Here is a 24,193-nt window from a genome sequence, read left to right as displayed (position 1 = left end):
AATCCCAGTTCCATCATTTACATCCTGTGTGATCTTGGACAAACTACTTAATGTTTTTGGGCTTCAATTTACTCATCTGTAAAATGTGGGGGTTGGGTCCTTCAGTTTCAAGGCCAAGAGCTTCTAAATTACAGAATGCCATTGCTGGCAGGATCCAAGGCCTATCTCCTCATTTTCCTAAGGCACAGAGATCTGATTAGAACCCAGGTCACTGGGTTCTCAATTCGGGGACCTGTCTAGTACACATTAGCCAGGAATGTTTTCTTAAAGAAAGGTCTCCAGAGCAGACCTGACAAACTGCGTTTTCAAGCCACCAAAATACCCCTCGGAAATGGGTGCTTACTTCAATCTTATTTTGGTTTAAAAATAAAAACCAATTTTGCTGAGGAGCAGAGTTCTTGCCTCACCACAGGAAGAGAACAGGCTAAGTATTTACGTCAGGTCTCTAGCAGAGGACACCAGGCAGGTATACACACACACACACACACACAGCTGCCTATTGGGAGGGGGAGGGGGAGCCCCAATTGGCAGAAGCACCAGCCAGCTGGAGGGGGAACTACCCTAGTAGTACCAGCCAGCTGTGGCTACAGCAGGACTAGCCTAGGACCTGGGCCAGCAAAGCTTCTCTTGGACCCTGGCTAGACCTGCTGTCTCTAAACAAAAACACCAAAGGCCAGGACAATCATGATGCTTCCCCAAGGCACGGACTTAAAAAAATCTCTATTTTAATTAAAAGCTTTTGTTCGTACATTATCTTCATTTCCAAATATATCCAAGTTCCCTCTCCTCCCCAGCCCGCCAGCCCTTGTAACAAAGAATAAAAAATGAAAACCAGTTCAGCAAAACGATTCAACACAATCACCAAATCTGACAGTATACGCAACATTATATATCCACGGGCCCTCACCTCTGCAAAGAGGAGGTACATCTTCTCGTTTCTTAAAAGCATCAACTGTCTTACTGGAACAAAGGAACATCTTCTAGATTTGGGGTCAGAGGACCTGGGTTCAAGCTCTAATGCTATCAATGTGACTTTGGGCAAGACACATCATATCCCAGGAGCCTGAGCTCCTTCATCTCTAAAAGGAAGAGGTTGAACTCTATAGACTGGAGGTCCCTTCCAGCTCTACAATCCTATGTGTGACCTTGGGCAAATCCCTTTGCCTCCCTGGACTTCAGTTTCCCCCTCTGTAAAACAAAGGGGTCGGACTAGATGGCCTCTGAGGGCCCTCCCAGATCTAGAGCTTTATTCTTATGATCCTGCGTGCCCAGGGTGGGCTTGGTTCCAGCAGGGGAGGAGGGAAAGCATTAGAGGATAAATTCATCCTTCTTGGTGCAGGAGTTTAATAAGAGTCTGATTACTTCATTCACATCTTATTTATACAGAAATGTGCCAAATTTCAATTGAGTTGGGAGAGACTAAGAGGCAATTAGCAAACAATATAAAACAACATATAATTAAATACAGAATTGTTTGGTGTAGATTCATGATGTGGTGGAAAGAGCCCAAGGTGCTGAGTCACAGGATTTGGGTTTGAATCCCAGTTCTGCCAGCTGTATGACATCAAGCAAGTCCCTTCACTCTTCTGGGCCTCAGTTTCCTACCCCAGAAAATAATAAGGGTAGCCAATTGCTAAGATGCCTTTCAGCTCTACATCCAATGATCTTAAAGTCCCAGAAGCAGGTAGACCCACTCCAGGCTTTGGGATGAGGGTCAGGTCCCCTGCCTGCAAAAAAGGAGCATGCCTCAGTTTCCATTTCTAGTATCTATAGTGCTAGGGAAAGTGGCACGTCCCCTGAATGGCACAGAGAGAGAAATGGTAAGGAGAAGATAGTGGAGACTGGATACCCTAGCCCAGTTGACTTCATGCCAACACTCCCTAAAGGCTGATGTGAGAAGGATGAGAAGACTCCTCGCACTGGGACACTGAGCCCTTGGTGGGCCCAGGGGATTCTAAGCGATAAGAACAATGTCTTCAAAGCCCTTCATCTGAACCTCACAACAACCCTGCAAGGTAGGGTTTGGTTTTTGCTTTTGAGTCTTGTAAGTTCATTGGTATAAGGAACTCTTTTGTGCCGAGGTTCAGAGTCCCAAGAGATCTGGATTCAAATCCTAACTTTGATACATCCTGGCTGTGTGACCCTTGGCACTGCAGTACCTGGTGTTCTAGGTAGCTCTCTTAAGAAAAGAAATTGCAGAGAAGGTGGCAACCTGTGTGTAATAAGAATGTAAATTTTAAAGATCTTCCCTGCCCCTAGGCTAATGTGCACCTGAAGCCTGGGGTGGGAGGCTTGTTTTTCAGTAGATACTTCTTGATTGGCCAGTGAGTCAATAAGGTTGTTACATTCTCTGAGCCAGGAGAAGGCTATATAAGCCCTGATGTGTAGCTTTGTTTTGGAACTCACTTTGAGAAGTGTTCTGTGATTTGATCCTGAATTCTGGGAAGCCGTTGTTGAGAGTCCCCCGGCTTTGAAAAACCCAGAATGTGGAAACCCAGATGTTGACTGGGTATGGATGTAATGGTTGGACAGTTTGGAAATCTGTCTACTTGATGTTTCTGTCTTGATAATTATGCCTGTATACTTTGAGGTTCGGGGTGCTGACCTTTTCTCCTGAACAAGGTAAACGATATATGTCTGACTGATTAAAGTAAGCTTGTTAACCCATTTTGAGTTGCTTTCCTTTAACAAAGCAGATCCAAGAACCTGTGGTGGCGGCAAACCCTGAGGACATGCTTGGGGTGCTTGCCGCTACACTGTGTTAGTAGACAGTTTTCTCAGGGGGAGCTCCTTACACTGGTGAAATCACAGGTCTAGATCAAAAAAGGCGGCTAGGGGGCGCTGCAGTGGCCAGACTCATTTTTTCTGAGGTCAAATCCAGCCTCAGACACTTACTAGCCATGTGACCCTGGGAAAGTCCATTCACTTATGTATTCCTAGAATGAGGGCTGCTCACTGAACACTAGAGAGAAGGCAAATATTAATATCTTGGAAGATGATCCCATCTTAAAAGTCAGTTTTGGTACCACATAAGGAATTCTAGGCTAGTAGTCGGGGCTCTGTTTCAACCTTGGGACTGGGACAGGTCATATCCCCTCTCTGGGCCTTAGTCTCTTCATTTGTTAAACTACTTGAAATATAAATCTGTGTCCAACTGAAAGCCATTAATGTTGGATGTGAAACACTATAGCCAGGAACAGACATTCACTTACTAGCTCAAAACTCTGTACTTACGATAACTCCAGGGTAATATCCTCCAACAGTCACATTCTGGGTTCTGGTGGTAGCCGCCAGACCCACGGTCAGGATCAGTACAGACACAATGAGCAGTGTCACTGTGACGTAGAGGGAGTTTCGCTTTCTGCGGTTGAAGGTACCTAAAAAGACACAGAAAAACACTTTGTTTATGTCATTTAGGGTTGGTGTGGCTCCCTAGACATGGCCAAAGATCCAACACAGGCTTTGTCTTGCCACCTGTCAAAGCAACAATACAAACTGTAGGCTGAAAATGCACCATCCACATTACTTTTATAGATAACTTGTGTTTCTACATTGCCTTCATTTCTGAAGATATCGTCACCCATTGCTATCCCTTGTAGGATAAAGATAGGGACTAGATTCATGATTTCATCAGGAGAGGGAACTCCCTCTTCTGATGCAGGATGGCCCTTTGGTAATGTCTAGTCTCAAAGATGTTAGTGTCAGAGGCAATCTATGCTACCTCCAATGTAAAAAAAGATTTAAAAAGAGAAAAGAAAAAGAAAAAATTGCAAAACTAACCAGTAAGTCTGACAATGTATGCAATGTTTCACACCCGAAGTCCCCTACTTCTACAAAGAAGGGATGGGCCTCCTTTGGGGCCAAGTTTGTACCAATTATATTTTTTAAAAAAGCTTTGTACTTTTGGCAACCTAGAGAAGTCATGTCATACCCACTTAGTAAAGTGGTTTTTTGGCCAACTTCTAAGGCACATAATATATGCTCGTTGGTGGTAGTTATTACGTGATAATATTTTTGGACCTGGCTCTGGAGCTCAAGATGCTTCAGGATTGCAAAGACCCTATGATTTCATCTCCAAGGGTACAGGCTCTCTCCCAATCAATGCATATTGAGGGCCCTCCAGGTCTTAATGGACAATCTTGAATTTAGCTTAGTCTAGGTAAGGTGCCCTCTGAAGCTCTTCCCACTTGGAACTGTGGATCTGGCCTTGAAAAGGATCACCTCCACCCCACAAGGACATCTCAAGGGAGGAGTAAGAGATTAAGAATTATCCTCAGGGGCGGCCAGGTGGCGCAGTGAGTAAGAGTGCAGGCCCCAGAGTCGGGAGACCTGGGATTGGTTCCGGCCTCAGATACTTAACACCCATACAAAATAACTGGCTGTGTAACCTTGAGCAAGTTACTTAACCCTAATTGCTTTAACAAAAAAAAGAACTATCCTCCCTGGTATAAATCAGAATAGAGGCTGGTTTTCTTTGTTGATAACCGCTTCTGATATGTTTGCTATAAATTCATGGTTCAGACAATGCTAGCAGGGTTCACCAATAAGAACCACGTGTCTTCTCAGCTCTAAGGTTAACAGCCCACAGATGACATTGGCGGGGCTTGGGTCTTTCGATCTTATCCCACATCCACACAGACATGATGGAGAAATAGTTCCGCCTTACAATGCATAAAAGAACAAAGACTCAATGTGATAGTTTTAGAAATTGGCATGGTAAAGTCAGATTCAAAAAAGAGGAAGTTAAGATGGCTTTTTTCAAGTTCGTTTTTAAAACGATACACTGCCACCCCTCTCCTTAAAAGAATCTAGCTCTGACCCTATGATCCTATGTAATGAAGACCACTTGGTGGGTCAAGCTATTTGCCTGAATAAACATAGCACAGACACTGAGGTGAAGCCCTGCTCTGGAGGTCCATATCAGACTATGAAGGTCCAGACCTTGTTTGAGGAAGCAGTCATTTTTACAAGGTCTCCTTCTCCTGGGCAGTTTGGCTGACAACAGACCTGGCTCCCTGTGGTCTGAGAGACTCGACTTTATGTCCCAAATCCAAAAAGGAATTATTAAAGTTTTACAAAAGAACTGTGCCTTCTAAGATGGAAGACCTGGGGTGGGAACCCTCTTTACTCCCTACCTACACTACCTCAGACAAATCATCTAACTTTTCTGGGCCTCTGATGGAAAATGAGGATCCTTAAGAGCTGCTCCTGGATTCTCCACCCCCCCAGGCTGTTGGGGGGAAAGGGCTTTGGGATCCTTGGAGCTGCTGAAATGGAAACTGACCAAATTATTCAAGAGCCATAGCATCCTGGGAGACCTTGTTGACAGTAGCTTCAGGAAGCTGAAGCTCCCCTAGGCCCCAAAGCCCTTGGGAAACATCAGGGGTCTAGACATCTTAAAAACTGGCTTTGTGGCTGTCATAGAAGGGATGATGTCATTTGTACAACTCTCTTCTCCCTCAGGAACCAAAACTAAGAACAGATACAAGGTTTTGCTATTGTTACAGCTGCCTTGTTCTCCCCTCTTTTTTAATGGGGGGGGGGAAATTCATTGGTCTGAAGAACTCCCAGTGTGAACATTCTTTCCCCCAATGAGATTGACACTTCTATAATTTATAGTCTCAAGAATTGTCAGGGGGCACGGAGGTTAAATGATTTGTCCAGGAACACACAGCTGATGTATCAAGAGGCAGGTCTTGAACCTAGATCTTCCTGATATCAATCCCAATTTTCCAACTCTATCCTCTAGGCCAGGGGTGGGGAACCTGTGGCCTCAAGGCCACATGTGGCCTTCTAGATCCATGGATGCAGCCTTTTGACCAGGTCCAAGTTTAACAGAACAAATCCTTCTATTAAGGGGATTTGTTCTGTGAATTGGATTCAGACAAAGCACCCTTGAGGACCTAGAGGGCCACATGTGGCCTCGAGGCTGCAGGTTCCCCACCCCTATTCTAGGCCAATGCTGCCTCACTCACTATCCTATACTGTCCCAATGGGATATAAAGCTTCAAAGATGAGCACAGGAAGGGGGAAGTTGGGGTGATGAGGGTAATGGGGGAGGGTCAAGAAGTAATTAAAGGCAGTTCACTGGCTTGGAACCAGGCATCAGCAGGGCCTACCCAGGTCACAGAAGCAATCTCTGCTGGAGACTGCCCAATGTAATGTCATTTGTTTGCAACCGGATCCCAATTCAGACCACTGGTCACACCTGCTAAGCAAGAGTCTGGCAAACCCATCCCCACTTCAAAGTGTCCATTGTACTGGATGGTGGCTCACACTTGAAGAGCAGTCCATTGTAATGGAGAGTCAACTTGGTTAAACACAATTACCCCTTCCATGGATCCACAGGGTATCTTGCAAAGCTGGCTGGCTCCCCAGCCATTCTATCTCGTAGCAGCCAAACCTTGGCAGGCAGGCCTGGGGTTTTACTAATGTGGGGAGCTCCCAGCGTGGAATCTCCCTATATCTCAGGGGTTCTTAATCTTTGGCCTACATCCCCTTGGAAGGCTGGAAAAACCTAAAGACCCCTTTTCAGAGTCAAGTTTTTAAATGCATAAAATAAAATATTATTTTATTATATCAAAATACTAAAGAAACAAGTTCATGGGCCCCAGGTTAAGAACTCTTATTTTATCTATAACTCATGGCCTTATCAAGTTGCCCTGGGCACTCAGAGGTCAAAGGACTTAGCTAAGGTCGTGCAGTTGACATGTTTTAAAGGCAGAACTCAAGTCTCCCCAACTCAGAGGTAGGCTCTCTAAAAAACTATAATATAACAAGCAAGACTTTTAACGCGTTCTGAACGGAATGTCAATTTATACTGCTGATTCCTAGTCAAGTGACCTTGGGTCAATCATTTTACTTCAGTCTTGGTTGCTACATTTGTAAAAAGGTATCAATAACTACCTAACTTTCCCTACTGTATCCGTACATAAATATAAGCATCTGTGACAATTATGGGTCATATGTAGAGAAGGCCCCATGTAGGAGAAGGAAACATTCTTGACAGGCTCAAAAGGGCATGGATGGGGAGACAACATTCAATTTTTGCAACCCAAACTCTGGGCCTCTGTTTCTGTCACTATAAAATGAAGGAGTTGGAGCAGAATCTGAGATGCAGAGCTGAAGGGGACCTGAGGGAGGACATTCAATCTAACCCTCTTGGGGTGGCTAGGTGATGCAGTGAATAGAGCACCGGCCCTGGAGTCAGGAGGATCAGAGTTCAAATCTGACCTCAGACACTTAACACTTACTAGCCATGTGACCTTAGGCAAGTCACTTAACCCCAATTTCCCTCCCAAAAAAATAAATAAATAAAGCAGAAGTAAAAGTACTCCAATTGTGCCACTTCTATTTATAAAAAAAGGGGGGGTGGCTAGGTGGCACAGTGAATACAGCACTGGCCCTGGAGTCAGGAAGACCTGAGTTCAAATCCAGCCTCAGACACTTAACGCAAAAACTAGCCATGTGACCTTGGGCAAGTCACTTAGCCCCAATTGTCCCACCTTCCCCCCTCAAAAAAAAAAAGAGAGATCAATCTAACCCTCTTAGGGAGGAGAAGAGACTTGTCCAAGGTCCTTACAGGGAACAAGTCTCAGAACCAGAATTCGAACTCAGGTCCTGTTATTCTTAGTTGGGCATTCCTTGCACTGCTTCCTATTAAGCCAGTGAGCAGACCTAGATCTTCTTTGTGCAGGGCTTTGGTTGGTTCACTTATCTAAAATCAGTAACAACCTTCCTCAGGGTTCTCCTAACTGAGCAAGGCCCTTATGCTCACAGTTACCTATCACACAAGGGATCAAACAAGAGAAATCCTCTGTTGGGCATTTATAGCATCTCTTGACCTGGCCCCTTTCTACCTTTCCAGAAATCTTTTTTCTTTTTTTTTGGGGGGGGGAGGCAATCAGGCTTAAGTGACTTGCCTAGGGTCACACAGCTCGTAGGAGTCTGAGGCTGGATCTGAACTCAGGTCCTCCTGAGTCCAGGGCTAGAGCTCTATACACTGCACCACGAAGCCAGCCCCTTTCCAGCATTTTCTGACATCATTCCCCTCTACAAACTCTTCCACACAAGACCTTCCATCTCCAGTCTCTGACTTTGTGCCCTCCCCTCCCTGACCCATGCCTGGAATGCTCCCCCTGACTTACCTCTCCCTCTTAAAAAGTCCCTGGTCTTCAAGCAGAACCTTCTTTCTGAAGCCTTTCCTGAATCTTGCAGGTGTGACTACCCTGCCCCTACCCCAAATACCTTCTATCTAAATTGCATAACTGTGTGTATGTATATATATCACATTTACATACATATACATATTATATATACACATACATGTTGTCTCCCCTAGAGAACATAAGCTTCTTGAGGACAGGGACTGGTTCTTGTCTTTGTATCCCTATCACTTAGCATAAGTACCTAGCACACAGTAGGTGCTCAATAGGGGCAGCTAGGTGACACAGTAGATAGAGTGATGGTCCTGTAATCAGGAAGACCTTAATTAAAATCTGATTCTGGACACTTACTAGCTGTGTGACCTCAGGCAAGTTTGTAGCTTGTTGTTATTATTATAGGCAGCTAGGTGGAGCTGCAGTGGATAGAGTACCCAGCCTGGAGTCAGGAAGACCTGAGTTCAAATCTGAACTCAGATACTTCCTAGGTGTGTGACGCTGGACAAGTCATTTAACTGTTTGCCTCAGTGTCCTCCTCTGTAAAATGAGCTGGAGAAGGAAGTGGCAAACCACTCTAGTATCTCTGCCAAGAAAGCCCCAAATGGGTTTGTGAAGAGCTGGACACGACTAAACAACAATTATCATTATATTAAATGCTTATTGACTGACTCTTGGCTCATTGATTTCCATTTCCTTCTCTACCACAGATGCCACCTCCAAGCTGGTCAAAAATTAGCTTGGGGGAAAACTCAACTGATGGGAATAACTAGGGTATGTTAGAATTATATCACACTGCCACATTTAAATTACAACGGAGAGATTTAAATTGTGCCCTGAAGCAGTAGAAGATGGGAAATGTGAATGTGCTGCTCCCTCAGTAAAAGGCCATCTCTTTAAGCTGCCAGTGATTCTAGAATCTTCTCTTAATCAAATGCACACACACAGTCTATACATTCTGCTTGGGCTAGTAGAGAGTTAAGGAAAAGGTCAGCTTTCCCAGCATTCTTGGTCAGTTAGAAGGCCCCTGCTGTGTGGCCTTGGACTTCCTTGTGTCCTCTCTTGCCTCCCACAGTTACTGTGGGGGTGTGATGATAACCCTATAATATAATTACATTCCTTGGTGAAGCCCCCATAATCATCAGATTTCTAGCCAGCTAAAGTCTTTCCTTCTTTTCCTTTTCTCCCACTTGAGCAGAAGTTCTGGTTCCCCTCTCTATTAATCAGTGGAATAAGTGGGTATTGTAAAGAATAAAATTTAAGTCCAACTATTTCCATAGCAACCACTCCTTGATATAGACTATCTTCTTTTAAAAGGCCCCTTTCTAGCTACAAGTGTGTAAGAACACTTTACTGTACTTCCTGGGTGATTTATGGGATTTTCAAAGATAATTAGGCCCATGTGATTCTTTTTTCTCTTACTGTGGCCCCCAAAGCACAGAATCTAAGAGCTGGAAGGAAACTCAAAACCATTCAGTCCAACCCATCCACAAAAGGAATCCCAGTATAACATCAACACCTAGTGGTCTTCTCCAAGGAAAGGGAACCTACCACTTCCTGTAGCAGTCCATTCCACTTCCAGACAGTTTTGATTTTTAAGTTTTCCTGACATCAAGCCTGTAACATCCACCCACTGTTTTTGGTCCTACCTTCTGGGGCCAAGCAGATCAACACTAATCCCTCCTTCCCAGGACTGGCCTTTTACCTACAAATACTTGAAGACACCTACTATGGCCCCCCAAGTCTCCTCTCTAGGCTAAATATACTCAAGTGATCCTTTTAAGACATGGACATGTTAGTGGTCCTTCACCATCCTGGCTGACCCCCTCTTAATCCTCTCTAGTTAATCAATGTCCCTCTAAAATCATGGCATTCAGAACTGAACATAATACTGCAGATGAGGGCTGATGAGGGAATAGAGAGTGGTACTATCACCTCCTTCCTGGAAAAAAGCCCAAGATGACAGTTGCTTCTTTGGTTGCCACATCCTACTGCTGACACATGTTGAACTTGTAATCCACTAAGACCCCCAGATCTTTTTCAGAAAAACTGCTCTCTAACCATACATTGCCCCCAATTAGAAACTGGGTTTTTGTACCAAATTTTACATTTATCACTATTTAAGTTATACAGCACAGAACCAAGCAGAGATACAGGTGCAAGCCACCAAAGAATTCTTGCTATATTATCACTCAGCCATTAACTGGACTCCTTGAGTCTGACCAGGCAACCAGATCTGAATCCAGCTGATTCTTCCACAGCTTTTATATTTAGATAGATACACACATATATTTACATATATACATATCCATCTGATTCTTATTTTATATATATATATACACATCTGGTTCATTCATATTCATGTTTTATATATATATATATATGTATATATATGGAGAGAGACAGAGAAAGAGAAAGGAGAGAAAGAGAAGAGAGGGAAAGAGAGATAGAAAGAGAGGGAGAGAGGAGAGGGAGAGAGAAAGAGAGGAGACAGAGACAGAGAGACAGACAGAGAGAGAGACAGAGAGAATATAAGATACAAGTCCAATAGCTTCTCTTCAGTCCTCATCCTTTTTGATACCACTCTCTCCTGGTTCTCCTACCTGACTGCTCCTTTTCAATCTCTTTTGTGGATCTTCATCCAAGTCACTTCCATTAACTGGGCATCCTTTAAACTCTGTCCTAAGCTCTCTGTTTCTCTCTATATATACTTGGTGATCTCATCAGTTCCTGTAAGTTTGATAATTATCTCTATGTAGATGATTCCCAGATGTATATTCAGCCCTAACCTCTCTCCTGAGCACCAGTACTGCATCACTAACCGCCTTTTGGACATCTTGATCTAGATGTGCCATGGTCATCTCAAACAACATGTGCAATAAAGAACTCACTATCTTGTGACCCTAACCTCCTCCTCTTCCAAACTTCCTTATTACTTTTTTCAGATTTTTTTTGCGCACAAAGGCACCACTATCCTCCTGGTTACTTAGGCTTAAATCCTGGTGTCATCCTTGACTCTTTGTTTTCATTCACCCCACATACTCACTTTGTTGTGAAGTCTTAGCATTTCTACTTTCAAAACATCTCTCCTATCTACCCCCTTCTCTCCTCTGATACTACCACTACTCTGGGGAAGGCCTGACTACAGCAGGTTGGTGGGTCTGCCTGCCTCAGCCTCTCTTGACTTCAGTACATACTTCACTGAGCTGCCAAAGTGATTTTCATAAAGTGTAGGTCTGACCATGGCCCCTCTCTTCCTCAAAAACCTCCTATAGCTCCTCATTACCTCTGAGATAATTTTTTAAAATCTTATTGGCTTTAAATCTTTTCCCAACCTGACCCTTCCTCCCTTTCTAGTCTTCTTACACTTTACTCCCCACCCCATACTCTATGATCTATCTATACTGGCTTCCTCACTATTCTTCAGACACAACACTATCTCCATCCTCTAGTATGGTGCCTTTCCACTGGTTGTCTCCATGCCTGGAATGCTTGCTCTCTTTTAACCAAGCCTCCTGGCTTCCTTCAAGTCTCTGCTTAAATCCCATCCTCTACAGGCCTATCACAGTGGTCCCTCTTCCCCCTGTACTGCTTCTTTCTCTGAGATTGCCTTCCATTCACACTATATACTACAGCTAGGTGGTACAATGGAAAAAGTGACAGACTTGGAATAAGGAAGACTTGAGTTCAAATCCTACTGCAGATACTTACTTGTTATGTGACACTGGGCAAGTCATATAACCTCTGCCTACCTCAGTTTCATCATCTGTAAAATGGGGAGAATAATAACACCCACACTCCCTAGGTTACCGTGATGCTCAAATAAGATAATAACTATAAAATACTTACCACAGGGCCAGCCGCATTGAAAGTGCTTAAGAAATCCTTGTTGACTGGTGGACCGATGAAAAGCTTTGCTAAAATCAAAGTAAACTACATCTACAACATGACCCTTACCTACTATTTTAGTAATCCTGTCAAAAAAGAAAATGAGGTTAGTATGGCAGAACTATTCTTTTTTTGGCAAGGCAATTGAGGTTGAGTGACTTGCCCAGGGTCATACAGGTAGTAAGTGTCAAGTGTCTGAGGCCACATTTGAACTCAGGTCCTGCTTTATCCACTGCAGTACCACCAACTGACCCCAGAACCTATTCTTGATGAAGCCAAGCTTATATATTCACTGCTTCCCTTTCTAGATGTCCACTAACTGTTCTTTTAATGATCTGTTCTAGAATTTTCTCAGGAATAGGAGTTAGGTTCATTGGCCTAATTTGTTGATTCTGTTCTCTCACTTCCTGAAAAATGGGACATTTGCTCTCTCCAAACTTGTGGTAGTTCTCTCTTTTCCCCTGATCTTTCCAATATCACTGATGGTGAATGCTTAATCACACCTGCCAGGTCCTTTGGGGTTCTGTGAATGACTTAGCTCTTCTCAGCAATAAAATGATCCAAAGAAATTTCAAAGAACCCATGATGAAAAATGCTATCCACCAGTCTGAAAGCAGATCAAAGAAAACTTTAAAATTTTTTCTTGTTTATTTTTTTTTGGTTGGAGGGTTTGTCTTTTCTTTTGGCACATGGCTAATATGGAAAAATGTTTTGCATGACTACATATGTATAATATATATCAAAGTGCTTGCTTTCTCAAGGAGGCGGGAGGAGAGGAAGGGAAGGAGAAAATTTGGAACTCCAAAAAATCATTTAAAAATGAATGTCAAAATTGTTTTACATGTAATTAAGAAAAAATAAAATAAAAATATTAAAAAAAATCTGGGGCGGCTGGGTGGTGCAGTAAATAGAGTACCGGCCGTGGAGTCAGGAGGGCCTAAGTTCAAACCCAGCCTCAGACACTTAACACTTACTAGCCATGTGACCTTGGGCAAGTCACTAAACCCAGTTGCCCTGCACTCCCCCCTAAAAAACAGCAAAACATATATAAAAATTGGCTGGTGAGTTCCCTATGCATCCACATTGGTCCCTTCAGATAAATCTCACTTTTCCTTCTCATTAGAACTATTTCCCTTTGTGTCTTCAGAATTACATTCTTGAGCATCTCCCATCCCTCCTGGGCTGATTCCCCACATATCCTTTTATCTCTATGGTATCCTATTTCTTTTGCCCCTTTGAACCCTCTGAAACTTTTCTCAAAATCTTGGGTGTGTATTAGACTAAGCACATCTTTCTTCTCCTCTGTGAATCCAAACTTCACAGAACAAATCCCATTAATAAAAAGATATTTTAAAAGTTATGTAAAACTTGGACTCAGTCAAAAAGCTACAAAGCTACATTCAAGGACCTAGAAGGCCACGTGTGGCCTCTAGGCCACAGGTTCCCCACCCCTGCTCTAGGAGGGAGTGATCTCTTCCCCCAGGATTTCCAGTAACCTCTCTGTTATTAAGAATCAAATCCAGAACAGAATTCTCTCTTGTTGGTTCCTCCATCTTTTGAAGGATGAAATCATCGCTAAGGCAAGTCAAGAAGTTGTTACCTACAGTGCTTTTGGCAGAGAGAGGGAGAGAACTACAACAAATGCGTAGATAATTAAAGACCTACATCATTACAATACCTTGCCTCAGTTGGATTGGACCTTAATTTAGTGATTTCTTAAAGCAGGATGCAACTGCAGTCTAAAGCAATTAGGTAATACTAGGAGTCCAGAGATGGAAGCTCATGATGTCTTAGCAGGCCTCTCTTTTTCACGATCCTACTAGGAATCTGCCATCACTGAAAGGTCCTGGAAATCAAGCTGTCTTCCTGAGACAAAGTGTCACAGGATCACAAATTTCAAGTTGGAAGGGACCTCAGAGGCCCTCTAGTCCAAGCCCTCATTTTACAGAGGAAGAAACTGAGGCCCAGGGAGGGGAAGACACTTATGCAAGGTCACACATGGAATCCTACATCTAGAGCTGAAAGAACCATCAGAGGTCATTGAGTCCTTTCACATTTTACAGTGGAGGAAACCAAGACCCAGGGAGGGGAAGTGATTTGTCCAAGGTCACATGGGTGGTAATCATCAGGGCTGGCATTTGAACCTGGTCCTCCATCTTCCAGAGCTAGTCCCCTCTCCACTGTACCCAGCTGCTTCTCAAGGTATTCTGACACTTAGAGAGCAGATAAAGTGTACTGTACTTTCTCCCTGGCCCACAGTAGCCAAAGCAGCATCACAATCACTGCTGGCTTGCTTTGATCTCCTTTGAAAATATCTCTATAACTCATGTAAAGGAGTCCTGTCAGAAATGTGAGTCAGCAAACCACATAGTGGTACTTGGAAAGCAATTTTGTTCTTCCTTAGTGTGTGTGTGTGTGTGTGTGTGTGTGTGTAGGGGAGATGTCATACAGTAGAGAAACTCATGGAATAATCTCCTAGCCCCATGAGAACCCCTGCTATGCAGATGTGTCTTTCATTGGGGAAAAGTCCCTCAAAATCTCCCCCATCAATGCACTACCTAGTTCCCCTTCTACACACAGTCATCTTGTAGGAATGCTTTGTTTTATGATCTAGAAGCGTGGGGGGGGGCAGAAAGGGGAGTAGCCTTTTGCCAAATGAAAAATTACACAAAGTAGACTGATCTGGGAGACATCAAGGCATGGTAGAGGGTATGAGATTTTTAGTGACGATATCTGATATCCATGCACTGTCACAAACTAGCTGTTTGACTCCTCCTATTCTGGGTCTCAGTTTCCCTATCAGTAAAACAGAGTTAATAACTTTTATGCTACCAACAACAAGGGATGATTGTGGAAAAAACACAACTTATAAACTTTTAAACTGCTATAGAAATAGAACAATGGATTTGGAATCAGAGGACTTGCATTCAAATCCTGGTTCTGCAGGACCTTGAACAAATCCCTTCCCATCCCTGGGCCTCATTTTCCCCTCTGTAAAATGAGGTGGTTGAACTCAGTGGTCTTCTAGGGCTATTCCAGCTGTAGTTATCAGATCCTTTTGGTGACCTTGAACAAATCCCTTCCCCTCCCTGGGTCTCAGTTTCCTCCTCTGTAAAATTAGGAGGCTAGCCTAGATGGCCTCTGAGGGCCCTCCCTGTTCTGAATCTATGATCCTAAAAATAGAAGTTGTTATTATTCAGACAGATCTGCATATATTGGGTTTGCCAATACATGTGTATAGATGCATGGCCCTAGCACCTCAAGCTGGGCTGACCCTCTATGCTGAGCTTACATTCATCAGGGTCCCATAAGATGGGAAGGCATGAATGGATTTCAACCTGCCTCATTGGTAGGAATGCCCAGATCAGTGGGATCCCATATCCCACTGAGTACTTGTAGATTTTCTTAGGCGGTTCAGTGGATAAAGTGCTGGGCCTGGAGTCAGGAAGGAATGAGTTCAAATACAGCCTCAGATACTTCCTAGCTATGTGACCCTGGGCAAATCACTTTACCCTGTTTGCCTCAGTTTCCTCATCTGTCAAATGGGCTGAAGAAGGAAATGGCAAACCATTCTTATATCTCTGTCAAGAAAACCCCAAATGGGGTCACGACTGAACAAGTAATTATCCACCCTTTGCAGGAAGACCTCCACTACCACCTCAAGTAGCCCATTCCATTTTGGCACAGCTCTCATCTGGCCTCTTTGCATCTTCTACCTACTGCAGTTCATTTTCCCCTCTAGGGCTAAACAGAACAACTTGTCACCCCTTCCTCCACTATCAGTGTGCCCCACTAACCATCCCTAGTTCCTTGAATTGATTCTTATATGACATGGATTCAAGACCCCCTACCATCCTGGTTAAGCTCAGATCTTTTTCAGAATAAGTGCTAACTAAACACGCCTCCCATGTCTTGTACTTATAAAGTTGACTTTTTTGCACCCAAATTTGACTTTACATTTACTGAATGTTATATTATTACATTCAACCCATGTTCTAACCTGTCAAGATCCTTTTGGATTTGGACTCTGTCATCTAGTGTGTTAACTATTGTTCCCAGCTAAGATCCCCTGCAAATCTGAGCATCCCTTCTCTGTCTGCACCCAAGTCACTGATCAAAATGATAAAAAGGATAGGACTGAACACCAATAAAAACTGGGAGTATGCCACCAGAGCTCTCATCCACTAGTTAGGAATCTTACCAAAAATAAAGATGAGGTTAGCCTAGCATGATCTGTTCTTGAGGAGGCCATCCTGACTCTGTAACTACCACTTCCTTTTCACCCTCCTCCTTCTTTCATGGTTCCTTCCAGAATTTTGCCAGAAACCAGTCAAGCTCATTAGCCTATGGGGTACACTTTGCTAAGTCCTCTTATTTGGAAATTGGGACATCTGTCCATCTCCACGTTTGTGGCACCTCTATCATGTTCCAAGATCTTTCAAATATCCCTGGCAGTGGCTCAGCAATGTCACCCACCCCTTCTCTTGGTACCTGAGGATGTAGTTCATCTGGACCAGGTGTCTTGGATTCATCAAGGGCAGCTCCGAGCTCTCTTACTCTCCCCTTACTTACCTTAGTATTAACTCCCTGCTAGTCATTTTTGTTCTGTCCCTTTCAGGGCAAATGTTGTTCTCCTTGCCAAAGAAATCAGAAACAAAATCATAATTGAACAGCTCTCCCCCTCTCATGTTATCAACTCCAGGAAAAGAGCCTAGCCCTTCTTCAATTCTCCTTTCTCTTCCTCTTTGTACTCCTCACCTCCCTTGGCAGTTACGCCCTGGTTTTGCTTTCATTTTCTGTAAATTTATTTTTAAAAATCTAAGTTAGTTGGCGAGTTCCCTATGCAACCACATTGGTTTCTTCAGATAAATCCCATTTTCTCTTCTCATTGGAATTGTTTGCCTTTGTAGTTTCAGAATTTCATTCTTTGGCATCTCTCATCCCTCCTGGGCTTATATCCCCATAGCATATCACTCCATGGGATACTATCTTTCTCCTTAACTCTTTGAAATCTGCTTTCCCTACATACAGGGTACATTTCAGACCCTGCCCAACTCTATTCTTCTTCTCTTCTATGAGGGAATGATTATTTTCTCCCAGGGTTCCCCCAGGAACTTCCTTGTTAATGAAAATCAGAATAGAATTTTCCCTTGCTGGTTCCTCCCCTGTTGAAGGATGAAATTATCACTAAGGCAGGGCAAGTTATTAGCTATTCTCCTTTCCACAAAGAGCTCTAGCTAATGTTTAGATAATTGAAAACTATTCCCCCCTTCTCCCCCTCTCTCCCCATCACTACTATATCATGACTCTGTGTCAGACAGCATCATTTCTATTTCTCTCTCCTTTGAGTTTAATCCAATACTCTCTTGTCATGCATGGTTCCCTTTATAGTTCTTAGAGGGAGAATCTTCACATAAATATAACTTATTATACAGCAGGTATAGAAATACATATATATAATATATATACACCACTCTATCTCTTTTCACCTCTACCATATCTCTTTTTAATAAAGTATAGGCATCCAGAGTCACGTCACAATAATATTTATCAAGTCAAGTTTATCTCCTTGAGTTGGAACCTCTAGTTTTTCTTGTTTGTTGCCTAAGCTTTGAGCATTTATGCATAGATAACTGGAGCTATGGGTCTTACTACTGACTCTTTTCTTACGTTTTATCTCTTGTGAATTTCTGGGAGTTCAAGCTGCTATTCTTGGGGTTTTACATAACTAGTCTTCTCCCTTCCCCATCCTTTTCAGTTTAAATCCCTTTTTATTAGCTTTGTAAAGCACCTATAAAAATACATTCTTACCAGCCTCTGTTAATTATACTTCATCTCTGGTCAGGAACCTAGCATACCTCTGTTATAAGTTATGGTCCAGAAGTCCAACTCACATTCTTAGATACTACCTTCTTAGGCAGATGTGCACTATGCAAATTCATTTTTTCTCTTCTGCATGCCTTTCCTCCAATGGTTAACAGTAAGGAAACTACAAACAGTGCCCATATGGTCTTCAGTTTCTCTCCTAAGATTTCATAATTATTGGTAACACATTTTAGTTTCCTTCAGGAAGTATCATTTTCACTCATACAACTCACCCAAAATGGCTGATTTGTCATCAATTTTGATAAGCTTTTGGATGTTTCCTGATATGTTTTGCGCACATACCGCAGGAAGAAGTTAGACCTATCTATTCTTGTGATCAGGTCAACATTAACTGTCTCAGTACTCCTGAGCAAGGAATCATCAGCTACTACTATTTTTCTCTTTGTCCTTTGACCTTTACCAAGATCTCTCCCCTAACAGTTGCTGTTTTTAAGTTAGATGTATAGCTGTCCTTTTCCTTCTCCCTCTCGTGTTAAATTCCCCCTATAGAATACTCTATCATCCTGATAAAGGCCAAGTTTCCCCTCCTCTACCTCAGATCTCTTTTACCACTGAAGCCTTGATTATTTCCTTTAGGAAGGTTTCATTCTTCCTTGCAACTTGGGAGTGTGGACTCTTTGAGCCCCTTCACCTTCTCCTCCAGGAGGGACATCGACCTACATTTGGAACACAGAGTCTGATGTGAACCAAGTTCCTTTGGGTGCCTCGAGTTGAACCACACTGACCACCACCAGCCACTAGTCAGCCTCACTTGTTGTTCCTAGTAGGGACCTGCTGAGGTACTCTGTTGCCCAGTCCTGGGCACACCTGAAAATCTGCAGGTTGCCAGGAACCCCAAAAGACCCTCCTCCACCTGACTACTGCAGCTCTCTCTCCTGGGCTTCCTGATCATATCGATTCCCCCCATTGCTCCCAGAGCAACTTGACTGCTTGCTGTCTCCTCCTCCCACCTCACTCCATGCCCAGCCCCAAAGATAACTTGGCTGTACCCACCTTGATGTCTTGGCACTTGCCACTCATCTGATATGGAATACATACTTATTCAGAATCCATGCCCCTTCTTTTCCTTCAAAACTCACCTCTTCCTGGGAGCCTTCCCTGATTGACCCATTCCACTAGGCTCATCCTTTTGCTGTGTCCCCTCAGGTTACATATTTTGTTGATATTTTATTAATTAATCATTCCTAAAAACAGAAAAGAGTTCTCCTCTGGCTCAGCAGAGACAAACACCAAGGGATAAGGAGTAGATGTCAGGGACTTTCTTTCTACGAGTTTCATGTGCTGTTTTGTATATGTTCCCAAATTCTTGTTCACCATATGACAGCAATTGGGTGATGTGGCATGAAGTACCCTGGGCCTGAACTCCAGTTCTGCCACAAACTTATTAGGGTAAGCCCCTTCCATCCTCCCCCCAACCTTGATTTCCCCCTCCATCCAATGGGATTGAAGCAGATGATCTCTAAGGTACTTCTCCACTGACATTCTTCTGAATCCCTAACCAACTCCTCTCTGCTCACCTGCAGACCAGGTTGGCAAATGACCCACATGGGCAAGGAAATGGGATTAGGGGAGTTCTTATCTTCAGTCTGTAGTAGATTCTGCTGCCTTCCAATCTCTCTCCCAACTAGGCCCCCCTTGATTTTGATCACACTCACTCCAAGGAACAGGATCTGAAGAGAATGGGATCCAGGTCACCTTTCAATAAGCCTGGCCTCTCAGGAGAAGACAATCATGCAAGTCTCATTTTCCCCATTTTATAGATGAGGAGACTGAGGCCTAATGAGCAGTAGAGCCAGAACTCAAGTGTAAGTCTTCTTACTTCTAAGTACCATGCCACACTGCCTCCCAAGGACAGGTGTTATGTCTTAGATGAGATGGAGAAGGGGTAAGGACAGGTTCACTGCCCAGGGAGAAAAACTGGGATCAGGGTGCTACAGAAGGGGGCCCTGACCACTATGGGGGACTCAAGGATTTGCCAAGAGGGGAAAAAAGGGACATTAAGTACAAGCTCAGGCAATAGCCAATTTACCAAGAGGCAGCCTTGGTGCAGGCCTGGGCTATTATAATAATCCTAACAGTCACCATTTATAAAGTGCCTTAAGGTTTCCAGAGTTTTATAAGGATTTTCTCATTTGATAATGGACCCTGTGAAGTAGATGCAATCATTATCCCCATTTCAAGGATAAGAAAACTGAGGCTCAAAGAGAGGTTAAGAGACGTACTCAGGGTCACATAGCTAGTTAAGTGTCTATACCCAGGTCTCTACCTACACGTCTCTAATGACCAAAGAGGAATGTCTGTAGTAGTGGAAGCCTTGCTTCAGAGTGCTCAGATTTAAGAGGGATTTTTGGTTCAGTTTTTGGTGGGCTGGTTCCCTTCATGTCAAGGGAATCCCCTCAGAACTTCTGAGGCTGGAGGCTGAAACACTAACTGCCCTCCAGGGGAGTAAAGGAGACTTCACCAGAGCTAAGTTCAGCATGAGCTGCTCCTAAGTAGCCCAGAAGCTGATTCAGGCTTGGGCTTGGTGGGAACTGAGCCAGGGAACTCCAGGGAGACTCCCCTGCCTGCACAACAGCAGTCTAGGGCTCAGGCTGAACTCGGGGATTGCCCAGTGCCCCTATCCACAGATAGCTGGAGTGGAGAAGAGCATGGAAGCAGCCGGGTCAAAGGTCAGCACCAGGATTCCCTTCTTGCTACACTAAGGTTGACCTAGGGAGAAGTTTATTCAGGTCCAGATTTTGGCATACCCTCAAGCCCCATGTTCCTATGCCATGCTCCTGGAACCCTCCCCTCCTCTGCCCCCTCCCTCCCCAAGGTTCCTTCTTCATTTTGCCTTATGTTCCATGGACTCTGCAACGAAGCTAAGTGTGACCCTTACTTGACCTTAGAAGATGTTCAGAATCCACTGGAGTGTGCCAGGTTCTTCTTGTCCTCTATAGGCTTGTTGGATCAAGGTGACAGGCACATTCTGCAGCTGTGGGACAAAGGCTGCCTTCAAGTCCCTCCCCCAACCAGGCCCCAGTGGCTTCTGAACACATTTACTACAAAGCAGCAGGCCCTAATGAAGAGTTGGCTTTGCTACCCAAGGACCTAGGATCAAATTCACCCCTCAGGGCCATTTACCAGCAGTGTGACCTTGGGGAAACCACATAACCTCTTCTGGTCTCAGTTTCCTCATCTGTCATATGAGGGTAGTTAGACGGAAGGTTGCCTCTAGATCTATGCTCCTACTATGTATGACCTTGGGACAAGTGACTTTCCCTCCCTGGGCCTCAGTTTCCTCCTCTGTAAAATGAGGAGGTTGGACTAGATGGTCTTTGAGGTCTCTCCCAGCACTAGATCTATACTTCTAAGGTGTGTGTGACCTTGGAAAGTGATTTTCCCTCCCTGGGCCTCAGTTTACTCCTCTGTAAAATGAGGAGGTTACACTAGATGGTCTTTGAGGTCTCTCCCAGCTCTAGAACTATGCTCCTAAGGTGTGTGTGACCTTGGACAAATGAATTCCCCTCCCTGGGCCTCAGTTTTCTCCTCTGTCAAATGAGGGGGTTGGACTAGATGGTCTTTGAGGTCTCTCCCAGCTCTAGATTTATGCTCCTAAGGTGTGTGACCTTGGACAAGTGACTTTCCCTCCCTGGGCCTCAGTTTCCTCCTCTGTAAAATTAAGAGGTTGAACTTGATGGATCTCTGTGGTCCCTTCCAGCTCTAGACCTAGGATTCTATGTGTGACTTTGGACAAGTCCCTTCCCCTCCCTGGGCCTCAGTTTCCTCCTCTGTACAATGAGGTAGCTAGTTGGATTTGATCACTTGCAGGTGCTTCTTAGCTCTGATCCTATGATCTGAAGATAATGGGACCTAGTTCACCACCCTAATAAGCCCACTCTCTTGGGGTTCTGTGTGGGGATCAGACTTTGACCTGATTAGGCCCATGCTCTAACTGGTAGAATAGAGTCAGACCTAAACCCTAGAATGGGGTTGACCCCATTTAAAGCAGAAATCTCTCTGTTATCCAAAGGATGCTGCTTTCTGGGGCATTTTCAGAAGGAATTCCAGACTCCTTGCCTTTTCAGACAAGGGAAGTCTAAACCAGAGTGAACCCCTCCCAAGCCTGAAACATCTCATTCCAAGATTCTGTCACCAATAATTGGAGGCCATAATTCAGGCCCATGGGATTCTGCAGCCTGTGAAGTATTTGAAAAAAAAAAAAGACAAAAAAAGGCAACTCATGTCTGACTACCTCAGGGAAAGAGCTAGGCTAAGCAGCCTTATTATTTTAAATCTTTAAATCCTACTTTATTGGACCCAGAAGGAAATTTTTAGCCCTTAAGAAGAGGGAAGAGCTGGTGTAATTGGCCAATGTGTAGGGTTGGGCTTTTTAAACTAAGGAGAGGCAGCTTCAGTCTTCCCCACCCCCCAATTGTTGCTTCGAAGTAGCTTCCCTCAAATTCTGACAAAGATGGGGCACAGACTACCTGGGCTAGGCAGCCTAGAAGGAGGGGGTGCCCCCTCAGAGCCTGAAAGAGAATGGCTCATGGGAGATGTCTGCATAATGGCAGAAAAAGGATGCTGGGGGTCTTGCTGACGCACCCTGGCCCTGCAAAGCTGCTCACTCACCCTGCGATGAATCCCCCATATTAGGGCCCCAGGGAAACCGCAGAGGCAGGTCCTCCACCCCACCCCCCTAAACCACTGGCTGCTGCCAAAGCCCAGCCCTGCAGCCCTGTGCTATTGAGGGGAGGGGCTCTCCAAGCCCTTTGCATTAGGGATGAGGTGCAATACATGAATTTTATTAGTGGCAAGCAAAGAAAATTGGTGAGGGTTTGGGCATCTATGGAGACCACTCGGGGAGCAAGCTGCAGGGAACTGCCTGAATCCAGAGGAGACTGGAATATACCCCAAGGCTTCATGCCCGGGCATCGGAAGCCAGGCACACACACTCACACGCACACACATACACTCATACATATTCACAGACACACACATACAGAGCTCTACACAGGGCAACCAATCAATCAGCATTTATTAAGCAGTTATAACACAGTTCAGGACACGCACACACACACACACACAGAGGACAGGCACAGACATACAAATCCAGCTACAGACACAGAAAACAATCAATCAACAAATATTTATTAAATGTCTACTTAAGAGGCCAGGCAGTAATGCAGAGGAGACACGCAGACATTCAGAGACGCACACAGACTCAGACCCACACAGGCAGACACAAACGCACACACGACACAGGACAGATACGCTGATATAGAGATACACAAAGATACGAAACACACACATTTCTAGACACAGAACAATCAATCAAATACGCAAGAAGCATTTAATAAGGGGCTACTGTGCGCTGGGCACTGTCTTGGGCAGACACACACCCCCCCCCCCCCCCCCCCCCACGCATACACAGTCCCAGACTTAAACACAGACACAGACACACCCACATACATACCCAGGCGCACTGGCTGCCAGAGGGCTGCATAAGCCGCGCGCACCGACGGACACACACGCACATACATGTACACACATGTACATCTCCCCCCGCCCCCCCTCCCGCCAGCGCAGCGCCTCACAGCTCACCGCAGCTCGGCCCCGGCCCCCCTCCTCTCCCCGCCAGCCCCGTCAGCGCTCGGAGCGCACCGCACAGAGCGCGCACCGCACCGAGCGCTCCCGAGCGCTCCGCACCGAGCGCACCCGCATCGAGCGCGCGGCGCGGCGCGGCAGCAGCAGCAGGGGGGAAAGGGGGGTAAGGGGGCCGGGGGGCAAGGAAGGGGTGCAGGGGGGCGGCAGTGACCCGGGGCCCCCGGGCTGCTTCTCCCACTCCCACCCACCAGGGCTAGCGCGCTCGTGGGCACTCACGCCAGGGACCCCGCTCCAACCTGCTCGGGACAGGCGGCTGCCTAGCCGCCGGGCAGGTATTTGGAGGGGAGGCGGGCGGTGTGCGCGGCGCCTTTACTTACTTACCCATAGAATCGGCCAGCGAGATTTCGCTGGAGCGCTGCTGAGTCAGGGACTGGTGCATGGTGAGAGGCGCGGCGCTGCTGCGCCCTCCGCCCCAGTTCCCGGGCTCGGGAACCTCCGCCTGCCCCGCCGTGGCCATGGTTGTCGGCCGTCCGCTCCCTCCCGGAGCCCCGCTAGGAGAGAGCGCTCTCTCAGGAGCTGCAGCCCAGCCGCCGCCACCGCCGCCGCCGCCTCTCCCTCTCTATTCCCAGGGCGCCCGCGGCATTGGCTGGCTGGCTGGCGGTCTGCGCTTGCGC

General features: G+C 45.2%; 1 protein-coding gene across 3 annotated transcripts in view; it reads right to left on the bottom strand.

The window, feature by feature from the left end:
• TMEM255A (transmembrane protein 255A) overlaps positions 1-24,149 on the bottom strand; it is a 90,343-nt gene extending 66,194 nt beyond the window's left edge. For all 3 annotated transcript variants that reach the window (XM_069102162.1, XM_069102163.1, XM_069102164.1), the window contains exons 1-2: positions 23,901-24,149; positions 3,235-3,377 (exon numbers count right to left, since the gene is read on the bottom strand). In XM_069102162.1, coding sequence (XP_068958263.1) covers positions 3,235-3,377; positions 23,901-24,036 — 279 coding nt within the window. In that variant the 5' untranslated portion in view covers positions 24,037-24,149. The remainder of the gene's footprint in view (positions 1-3,234; positions 3,378-23,900) is intronic.
• Positions 24,150-24,193: the final 44 nt, after the last annotated feature.

Source organism: Petaurus breviceps, unplaced genomic scaffold, assembly GCF_028583685.1.
Source record: "Petaurus breviceps papuanus isolate PSGF00001 unplaced genomic scaffold, PetGlider_PUasm1.0 532, whole genome shotgun sequence".
Lineage (NCBI taxonomy): Eukaryota > Metazoa > Chordata > Mammalia > Diprotodontia > Petauridae > Petaurus > Petaurus breviceps.
Note: the sequence above shows the minus strand (reverse complement) of the source record. Positions and strands in the feature narration are given on the sequence as shown.